This window comes from Pantherophis guttatus, chromosome 2 (assembly GCF_059756535.1).
Source record: "Pantherophis guttatus breed Tessera chromosome 2, ASM5975653v1, whole genome shotgun sequence".
NCBI lineage: Eukaryota > Metazoa > Chordata > Lepidosauria > Squamata > Colubridae > Pantherophis > Pantherophis guttatus.
Window position 1 is genome coordinate 254,578,133 of NC_142064.1, and position 11,256 is coordinate 254,589,388.

Here is an 11,256-nt window from a genome sequence, read left to right on the forward strand (position 1 = left end):
AAAGACCGGCTCCCTTTGGTACAGGAGGCTGGAAACAGCCATAAATAAACCACTGATAACTTAATCCTTCTTAAACTTTCCCAATCCTCTTTAAAGGCATTTAAATTGGCTGCCATCATCACAACTCCTACCAGCAAAGCCTACAACTAACTCAGCACTATAGATTCCAAATCTTCCCGCATTTAGTTATCCATGGTTTTATTGACCTACAAGCAGTGGTGGGATTCAGCCAGTTCGCACCACTTCGGGAGAACCGGTTGTTAACTTGCTGAGCAGTTTGGCAAACTGGTTGTTGGAAGAAATCATTAGGGCAGAGAACCTGTTGTTAAATTACTTGAATTCCACCACTGCCTACAAGGCACCCGCGACCCACTGAGTAATCATTTACAAGGTATTTCCTTACCAGATTCTTCAAATGAGTGCTTTCCACAACGGCAGAGATTCTAACTTACAGGCAGTCCTCGACTTACAACAGTTCACAACTGAATCCCAAATCCCCACTGCTAAGCAAGACTGTTGTTAAGTGAGTTTTGACCCATTTTATGACCTTTCTTACCACGGTTGTTAAGAGAATCACTATAGTTGTTAAGTTGGTCACCCAGTTGTTAAGTGTCCCAAAAGTGCTTTTTCAAAAGGCAACTGGACTTCCTGAAAAAGTGGAAAAGTGGATTTTGCCTCTTGAAAAAAACCTTTGGGACAACCATGATCTGGATGACTGAGAATCTCCATAGACATTTAGTTGGTAAGTGAATCTGGCTTCCCCATTTGTCAGAAGATTGCAGAAGCTGATTACATGACCCTGGGACGCTGCAATCATGATAAATACAAACCAGTTCCAACTTGTTTCCCCTTCCAACTTGTTATTCTATGTTCTTTGTTCAAGTGTGTTGTGTGAACCCAACCAACTGCTATTTAGTCCCTAAATAATGGTTGTAACAAACCATAATTTAACCAAATGCATGACTCTTGCCTTACACTCCTTTTGAAAAATGCAAAAATATTCCAGGTTTTAACCCGGAGGAATTTGTTACATGATGACTTACCTTTCAGGCACCACAGTAGCTGAAGGAGAGGAGACACCAAAGGAAGCCAAACTCACTTGTCCTTCTCCTGAGCCATTTTTGTTAGAGCAATCGGGCTCTGTTGATAAAGATGGAAATAAGAAATATCAGCATTAAAGCATTTTCTTTCTTTTTTTTTTTCACTTTAACTGTGTTCAAAGCAGTGACTGCGGGGAAAAAATGCAGGGAAATGTTCCATGGGAAAATTTCATCCCACATCAATTGCCTTTCTATACATATTTCTTAAATTTATTGGGGAAAAGCACATTAATTGATCTCTAAACAGCATCTTCTCCGGTTAAGAGATTAATTTGAGTGAATGTATAAGGCTGCCCATCTCTCAAATATAAGACCTTGACTTATGACCGTAACTTGAGCTTGCCAATTACAGCCTTAAGTCGTGACCTTTGTAAAGCAGGACATCATGTGACTGGCCCTTTATTTTGCCATATGCTAAATAATGTGACTGACCTCGAGGCCTCTCATTTGTGGAGTGCCGCAGGGATCGGTCCTCTCGCCCCTCCTGTTCAACATTTATGTGAAGCCGCTGGGCGAGATCATCCGTGGCTTCGGGGTGAGATACCACCAGTACGCTGATGACACCCAGCTGTACATCTCCACCCCAGGCCACCCCAACGATGCCCTTGAAGTGATGTCTCAGTGCCTGGAGGCTGTGCGGATCTGGATGGGGAGGAACAGGCTCAAACTCAACCCTTCCAAGACTGAGTGGCTGTGGCTCCCGGCATCCTGATATAGTCAGTTGACTCCATCACTGACTATTGGGGGCGAGTCTTTGGCCCCCACAGAAAAGGCTCGCAATCTGGGAGTCCTCCTGGATATGCAGCTGTCCTTGGAGGAACATCTGACGGCTGTAACCAGGGGGACCTTTTATCAGGTTCGCCTGATTCGCCAGTTGCGGCCCTTTCTTGATCGGGATTCCCTGTGCACAGTCACTCATGCCCTCGTCACCTCTCGCCTTGACTACTGCAACGCTCTCTACATGGGGCTCCCCTTGAAGAGCACCCGGAGGCTCCAACTGGTCCAGAACGCAGCAGCGTGGGTAGTGACGGGAGCAGCATGGCGCTCCCATGTAACACCGCTCCTACGCGAGCTGCACTGGCTCCTGGTGGTCTTCCGGGTGTGCTTCACGGTGTTGGTCATTACCTTTAAAGTGCTCCATGGCATAGGACCTAGTTATCTTCGAGACCGCCTGCTGCTACCGACGACCTCCCATCGTCCCGTGCGCTCCCACAGAGAGGGCCTCCTCAGGGTGCCATCAGCCAAATAATGTAGGCTGGTGAACCCCAGGGGGAGAGCCTTCTCTGTGGGGGCACCTACCCTCTGGAATCAGTTACCCCCAGAGATAAGGAGAATCCAAGACCTCAGTGCCTTCCGCCGTGCCCTTAAAACCCACTTTTTCCAGCAAGCCGGGCTGGCTTAAGAAGAAATTTTTAAAAGTTTTAAATTGGTTTGTGATTTTTAATTTTTGGGCCAAATTTATATATATTTTAATTGTTTTTTAATATTTGTATTTCATGTTCTTAATTCTGGCTGTACACCGCCCTGAGTCCTCAGGGAGAAGGGCGGTATATAAATTGGAAATAAAATAAAATAAAATAAATAAAATAAATTTTACAACCTGTTTTGTAGCAGTCGTGGTGGCGCAGTGGTTAGAGTGCAGTACTGCAGGCTACTTCTGCTGACTGCTGGCTGGCTGCAATTTGGCAGTTCGAATCTCACCAGGCTCATAGTTGACTCAGCCTTCCATCCTTCCAAGGTGGGTAAAATGAGGACCCAGATTGTTGGGGGGGGCGATATGCTGACTCTATAAGACCGCTTGGAGAGGGCTGGAAAGCACTGTGAAGCGGTATATAAGTCTAAGTGCTATTGCTAGTCACAAAGGAAACACTGTGGTCATAAAGCAAACCCATTTGTTCACTGTGAGGTGTTGTTTTGTTTTGTTTTTTGCTGGAAACAGAAGTAGCAATAGCACTTAAGACTTATATAGCGCTTCATAGTTGTCAAGTTTCCAAAAGATGCCCTAATTAATTCATGAGCCATGATCCAAACTTCAAAGGAAATATAGTCATTTATTAGGAGCAACATTCCGGCAATACTTGGATGCAGTTAGGACTGATCCTACGTAGATTTATGTTCCCCTATGACCCTGTCTCTCCCCTCCTCTCTGGCCATGTCATAAATCACATTCTACAATTAACCACTTTGGCTGGCTGTGAAACCTAACACCCTCCTTCTGATTGCGGTCAGAAAGAATGTATGGAATTCACTTCAGTTCTCCCTCCCTCCTGCTCATGGCAACTTGAAAGCTTTGCAAGTTGACAATAGTGCTTTTACAGCCCTCTCTAAGCGGTTTACAGAGTCAGCCTATTGCCCCCCAACACTCTGGGTCCTCCTTTTACCCACCTCGGAAGGATGGAAGGCTGATTCGACCTTGAGCCTAGTGAGATTCGATCTGCCAAACCGCTGGCAGCCGGTGATCAGCCGAAGTAGCCTGCAGTACTGCACTCTAACCACTGAGCCACAGCGGCTCTGGTTGCGCCGCCGAGTAAATACCGCTTTTCAGCAATGTCATAAACATGACCATGTGACGTTGCTAATAGCCACAAATGTGGGTTGGTTGCTGAACACCCCAAATGTGGTCACGTGGCTTCGGGGGAGGGGGGGCAACCATTGTAACTTTGGAACCGGGTCATAAGTACCTTTTCGGGAATCCGTTGTAACTTCAAACTTTTGCTAAGTGACTGGTTATAAGTCAAGGACTACCTGTATGCCTTATATTTTCATTATTTTATATTTTAATCAATCACGAACGGGAGTGAAATAGAGAAGACACGAAGTCCTGGGACTTTGCCGTCCCTCCCAGGAAACCTTTCCAACTCAATTTTCAAATGTAATTCACAAATATTAGGAACTTCTTGTATTATTCTAAAGGACAGAATGACAACATGGAAGCCTGGATTCTCAGAAAGAGGATTTATGAGTCAATCATACAATCGGGTTTTGTTTTTGTTTGTTTTTTTGCTCTCCGAAGAATCAAAGTATACCTTCGCATTCAAAGACCTGGTTATTTTAGTTGAGGAATTGAATACAGGTAGTCCTCGACTTGCGACCACAATTGAGCCCCAAATTTCTGCTGCTAAGCGAGACAGTTGTTAAGTGGCTTTTGCCCATTTTATGACCTTTCTTGCCAGAGTTGTTAGTAACATGGACATTAAGTGAATCTGGCTTCCCCATTGCCTTTGCTTGTCAGGAGGTCACAAAAGGGGATCACATGGACACACGCACACCCCGGGACACTGCAACCATCATAAATATGAACCAATTGTCAAGCATCCAAATGTAAATTATGTGACCATGGGGATGCTGCAATGGTCATAAGTGTGGAGAAAGGTCACAGGTCACTGTTTTCAGTGTCGCCGTAACTTTGGCCAGTCATTAAACGAACAGTTGCGAGTCAAGGAATACCTATAGTACAGGTCCTGCAGTTGTGTTGTGGCCCGTCAGCAGCCTGTGCAGCTAGTAGCTGATTCCGACAGCGAGGAGGCTGGTGTGGTGCTGCTCCAGCAGCCTGTGCAGCTGGCACTCGAGTCAGACAATGAGGAGGCTGGAGAAGATGTGGTGCCAGAGGCGGGGATTCAGCCAGGGCCTCCAGAACCTCCAGAAGCTCCCATAAGTGAAGAGGAAGAAGAGGAGGGGCCTCTTCTCGCTGCATGGGCGCGCAAAGCTGCCAAAAGGCAGGAGTGGCGCCTCAGGAGGAGGTCTCCTCGAGAGTAAGGCTTGGGGCTAATTGGCCACTCCCTTAGCCTATTTAAGGAAGGATGATGACTGAGGCAATTTGCAGGGAACAACTTCGTTAACATTCCTTCGCATCTCGATCTTAGTTCTCTTATCTGTTTCCTGCAAATTGCTTCTGGGCATTCTGCCAACCATAGTAAGATTACAATTATTTATTCTTTGGATTCTTGTAGGCTGTTAATAAAATTAATTAACAGACTTTCTTTGTAAAAGACTGGTTTAATTTAGTAAACTAAGGTTTGTATAGACTGTGTGTGTGATGCGTTCTTTGGGGTCCGTAGCTGGGGCAGAACAAGTTGCCAGAGCAAAAGTCACAGTCTGAACACAGATTCCTTACCATCTTTTGATGTGTGGTGCAGGTAGCTTCCTGTCCCATTCATCACTTCCTCCCCTTCCTCTTCCTTGTCAGAATCCTGGACCAAAACTTGCCCAAAGCCTATTCTCCTGCCCGGCGCAGGCGTTTCCTCAATGGCCAGCGCACTGGCCTCCACTCTTCCCTGGGTCGGCGGCACCGCCATGGAGTCGTCGTGGGAGTCATAATCGGTATCCGGGACCAGGATGAAGTACTGGCATCCCACGTCCCCAAAGAGCAAGGTGTCCCCATCCTGGAGGCTGTACCGGACCTGCGGGACCAAGTTCATCCTCTGGCGCCGAGTCCGGTTCAAGCTGCCCTGATCATACAAAAGGTGGGGCCCGTGGGAGGAGGGCACCTCGATCACCGCGTGCGTTTTGGAAACAGAATTAGCAGGCAAGCAGACATGACAGCTTTCCAAGCGACCAATGGTGTTCTCGCCAGGGTAGATCCAGAAATCTAGAAAGAGAAAATATTATATGAAAAAAACCTTTCTTTTACTTCCAGGCAGACGTATCAAACAAAAAATTCAAGATGACAGCCACAACGATGTGACCAAAGGCTCACGCCTTTTAAAACTGCATCTCAATGAACGTAAACAGGGGGCGGGCTTTGATTTGATTCCCCTCCATGCCGATATCCCTACTTTCATGGTTGCCCCATTGGCGTCCTTCAGTCTCAAGAGACTATGGTATCGTGCTCTGGAAAGAGGTCCTAAAACAGCATCTGGTGTGACTAAAAAGGCCAATTCGAGAGTGGCAATCCCTTCCACATTGAGGGCAGATACATTCTGTCCCCTGCCCAACCCCCGGATGGTTCCGGGACTGCCTCTTTGCCTCAGCCTGCCGAACAAGTGTCTCTTCAAATTGGAGAAGGCCATGCTGCGTCTCTTAAGCCTCCTAGCTGAACGATCGGAGGTCAAGGTTTCCCAGTTGTTAACGTCCATTCCTAGCACACACACACATGCACATACTATTTGAATAGGATATTCAAATAGAACAACAAATAGTTAAAGCAATCAGAATATAGTCATTAAAATTATAAATACATACATACACACACATGTGTGTGTGTGCATAGATAGATAGATAATTTCAATTTTAATTACTTTTTATATTCTTTTATGTTTGTTGTTCCATTTGAATATCCTATTCAAATATTATATTCAATACTATTTGAGTATACCACCCAGAGTCACTTTTTGGGGGAAAGGAGGGCTATATAAATGTGATTAATAAATACATATTCAAATTTTTCCCCCATCCCCAATTTAGATCCTGGTAATCTAACCAGGCTTTCATCAAGGTAGGTCAAAAGGTTTGTTCCACTGTTTAGTTATGAAATAAAAGAATGATTGTAAGGAATTCCATCCTTCCTTGAATTTTTAGACTTACTCCCATTTTTGTCATTCGGTACAAAAAACGTCACAAAAGGCCAGCCATGCAGAAATGAGAGCCAGCTTGATCTAAGTCATGGTGCTAAAATAGAATCTAGGGAACCATGAGTTTTAATCTTGATTTGGGCATAGAAGTCATTTGGGTGACTTTGGGCCAGTCACTCTCCTCCCTAATACAAAGGTGGGTAGGGCAAACCATTTTATTTTATTTTATTACATTTCTATACCGCCCTTCTCCCGAAGGACTCAGGGCGGTGTACAGCCATATTAAAACAAACCCATCACAAAAATTAAAAACCGTTAAAATAAATTAAAGCAATTTGGCCGTTATTAAAACCCTTAGCTAAAACCCGTTTAAAACCAATTAAAACCCATTAAAATTAATTTATTTCGTCAGGCCAGCTTGATTGAACAATAGAGTTTTCGGAGCACGACGGAAGGCGCGGAGGTCGGGGATCCTTCTTATATCCGGGGGCAGCTCATTCCATAGGGCAGGAGCCCCCACAGAGAAGGCTCTCCCCCTGGGGGTCACTAGCCGAAAATCTCACCAAGAAAACTGTAGGCATCTTGTCAGCTTAAAGCAGGGGTCAGCAACCTGCAGCTCTGGAGCCACATGTGGCTCTTTCAGCGCTCTACTGCGGCTCCCTGTCACTCAAAATATGCGTCACAACCGCCAATGTGCGACACCCACCAGCATACGATTTATTGAGCTTTTCAACCCCCGGTAGGCCAACCATGGATAAATCCAAGAAAAGAAAAGTTTCAGAAGAAAACAGAACGTTTAATTCAACTACATAAGCTAGTTTTGTGGCCACTCAAGAAATAGTCAGGCACAGGAAGCGTTTGTGGCTCCCGGTGTTGTTTTTTTCTGTGGGAAACGGGTCCAAATGGCTCTTTAACTGTTTAAGGTTGCAGACCCCTGGCTTAAAGAATGACAATGACCAACTGTCTGCAAGGAATATAAATCCTTCCATTCCCCCACCATCCAGTCAGAGCTGAAGAAGCTTCTTGGATGAGAAGCAAAATGTCTTCAAAGAAAAAACAAGAAAGTCCAGTTGCCTCTTGAAACAAAAAGCATCTCTGGGTTCCTCAGAATGTGATTATCCACTACTAGACAATCCATGAAAAGGATATATTTGCCATATATGGAAACAACTCTGAAACTAGTACACTCCCAGGCACCACAACAATCTATCTAAAGCAGTGGTTCCCAACCTTTTTTTGGCCATGCCCCACCTAAGCATCTCTAAAATCCTGATTGCCGCCCCCCCACCCACCCACCCCCAGGACATATAATTTTTACTATTCAAAAAGTGAACTCCTACTCACGCAGAGGAAGCCTAAAAGGCCATTAACTTGTTTTAAACAATGTTCCAAAGAACATGGCATCCATGAAAGAGAAAAATAAAAGAACGAAAGACAGTAGAAGTACTGAGGAACTTAAAAAATAATAGTATGAAGGGATATGAAAAAACAGCAAATAAAGTTTAAAAACATACAGAACTGAAATGCATAAATATAAAATAATTTTAATGAAAGCTTTTTGATCATATTAACTACTATATATATTAAAATAAATGTACCTAACAAATTCAAAATACAATTTGAGCTCACCTCAAGATCATATTTACAACACAATCCTATGCATGTAAGTACCATTGTCTTCAATGGGGCTTAATCTCAGGAAAATGTTGTAGGATTTAGTCTTCTTAGTGAGATCCTTGTGCTTAGTGGGAACATATCTGATTGGCTGGTGTGGGAACCACTGATCTAAAGGATCCCAAACAAACTCAAAAAATCCAACAGCCCAAGTACATGTTATTTCTGTGAGGGCAGATAGATAGATAAACACATCCATGAAAACTGGGAGTTGGAACACATGAAAATTCCTTCTTTTCAAACATACTAATACATTTTCATCAAGGAAGCTGTTGATATCTTACACCAAACCACATCAAAAATCCCAGAGACTTCTTAAGAGTTAAAGCACTTTGAGGAATCAACCATTTAAGAGAGACACTGAAATATGTAAATGTAAACTCTCTCTATAAACCCTTTTAAGAAAGGAAGCAAGATCAAGGCCAGGAGCAAAGATCCCTAACCCCTCATTAGTTCCAATTATCACATGCCAATTAGCCAACAGCCAGATAAGCAAGAACAGGCTCCAGAGAAACAAGACCAATCAAAGAAGAAACACCTTCCCGATAAAAGAGAATATTTGTAGCTCCAGGCTGAAATGAGGGAACTTTGGTGCTCTCTGAGTTTGTTTGTTTTCTTGCAGAGATTTCATTACCCAAACTAGGTAACATCATCAAGCACTGTCCCAAACAATGTCCCATCCCAAAAACAGTCAAGGAAGAAATAATACCCTATCAAAGCTGGTAGGGCAAGGTATCACATGTCCACATGTAAACCGCCTATAACTACTCCCCCACACCTTGATGAAGTTAGGCAGCCTGGTAATGAAATGTCTGCAGGAAGTGAAGCAAGCACAGAGAACCCATTATTCATCCAAAATAGCAACAAGCAAACATGTTGTACACCCACATTGTAACACAGCTTATTACAGACCGTGGCTTAGGAAGGGAGCACACACGCTATAGCAAAAAACACTTTCATATCAGTAAATACGAATCTGAAATGATCAATCAATCAGGATGGTGTTGGAAGGGAAGTTGGAGGTCATTTGATCCAACCCCCTACTCAAGCTATAGGTAAAGGGAAAAATTCCCCTCACACATATGTGCTAGTCGTTCCCGACTCTAGGGGGCGGTGCTCATCTCCGTTTCAAAGCCGAAGAGCCAGCGCTGTCCAAAGACGTCTCCGTGGTCATGTGGCCGGCATGACTAAATGCCAAAGGCGCACAGAACGCTGTTACCTTCCCACCAAAGGTGGTCCCTATTTTTCTACTTGCATTTTTTACGTGCTTTCGAACTGCTAGGTTGGCAGAAGCTGGGACACGTAACAGGATCTCACTCCGTTACACAGCACTAGGGAGTCGAACCGCTGAACTGCCGACCTTTTGATTGACAAGCTCAGTGTCTTAGCCACTGAGCCACCGCACCCCTCAAGCTAGACCTATACCATTTTAGACAAATGGCTGTCCAGTCTTTTCTTCAAACCTTCCAGTAGTTGGAGCATTCACAATTTCGCAAACAGTTCCACCGGTTAATTGTCCTCACTGTTAGGAAGTTTCTCCTTAATTCCAGGTTGCTTTCTCTCCTTGATTAGTTTCCATCCAGTGTTTCTTCTCTGGCCTTCTGGAGCGCTTTGGAGAACCTGGGACTTGCCATTCCACAAACCTGGAAGAAGCCACCAGGTCACCTGTGGCTCCAAGGAAGAAGACGCAGCTCCAGGAAGGCCCTTACCTTTCTCAGGGCCGTACTTGCTGCTCAGCAGATGCAGGCGCCCCACCGGCTTAGGGGTCTCCCTTGCAGCAGCATCAGCCCCATCCGTGGAGTCGCCTTCTCCATCCCACTCCAGCAACTGAGTTTGTTCCATCCTGCAATTGAAGAAGAAGAAAAAAAAGAACTCAATTCTCCTGCAGAGTGGACACCTGCCCCGCTCCGCTTTATTAGATCCAAATCTAATCCCCTTCCTTGCATTACTCCTTTTCCCCAATTTTGGCGATGCCCCCAATTCCTGGTGTCCCCCCACCCCCCACCCCCACCTTATATGGCAGCCAACTTTTTTTTTTTTTAAAGAGGCATGGCCCCTTTAAGCCTTAAAGCCGCAGTAGCCCTTTCCAGATTAAACTCCGGGGAAGCAGAGGAAGGGGTCCGCAGGTAAAATTAGAAAAGCCGCTGGGGGGAAATTACCTTCCTTGCACCCCTCCTCCGGGCACCCTAAAAAGCGAAGGAGGACGATCGCTCTTTCTGGGCGCGCCACCCCACTCTCGGCAGGAAGAGTTTTCATTCGTCTACTCCGCTGCCGTTTAAAAGCCTTCCTTCTCTTGATTGGACCATTCGAGTCCTGGGAAGACGGGAGAGTAAACGGTCCCCGCTTGTCCCAAAACCAATGAAAGACCCAGGGGAAAAAGACCATAGAAAAAGGAAGCGCCAGGCTAGAGAGTATTGTCACGCAACCCCCCCCTTTGGAGGACAACCATAGAGTTGCCTTTCAAGTCTGGCCTCCCAAGTTTTCTACCATCTGTTTTTGTCTCCATATAGCGGAAGTCGATGCCGTTCATAGAAAATAATATTGTTTAATATTGCGCGAAATGCAGCGATCTAATGGCAAAAGGCTTCGACTTGCACGCTTAAAGTAAAATTGCCAGATTTTAAAATTGCTGCAAAATCCGAACGATCGCTGGGTGGCGGCAGAGATGCTAGATTTTCCCGGATTTTTTTCCAGCCCACAAGCAGAAGCCGTACTTTTTGCATGCAATTTGCATGCAAAAATTCATTTAATTTTCTAATCAAATCCCTTTGAGAGGGGAGATCCGAGACCTCCTTAAATGAAATAATGGAGACTTTGCATTCCCCCCCCTAATTTTGTCCACCCGTTTATGTTTCCCCTGAATATGCTGCTTGCAGTTCAGTTTAAATTTATAATAAGATTAGCTAAAGCTTGTTTCTGAAGATCCCCATTTGCCTCATCATCATCATCCTCATTAAGTTGACAGGGTTAGA

At 44.9% G+C, this 11,256-nt stretch overlaps 1 protein-coding gene across 3 annotated transcripts in view; it reads right to left on the reverse strand.

Annotated features, from left to right (window-relative positions):
* MDC1 (mediator of DNA damage checkpoint 1) overlaps window positions 1-10,661 on the reverse strand; it is a 36,770-nt gene extending 26,109 nt beyond the window's left edge. For all 3 annotated transcript variants that reach the window (XM_034421577.3, XM_034421576.3, XM_034421575.3), the window contains exons 1-4: window positions 10,444-10,661; window positions 9,994-10,127; window positions 5,215-5,688; window positions 1,044-1,140 (exon numbers count right to left, since the gene is read on the reverse strand). In XM_034421577.3, coding sequence (XP_034277468.2) covers window positions 1,044-1,140; window positions 5,215-5,688; window positions 9,994-10,126 — 704 coding nt within the window. In that variant the 5' untranslated portion in view covers window position 10,127; window positions 10,444-10,661. The remainder of the gene's footprint in view (window positions 1-1,043; window positions 1,141-5,214; window positions 5,689-9,993; window positions 10,128-10,443) is intronic.
* Between the last annotated feature and the right edge of the window lie 595 nt (window positions 10,662-11,256).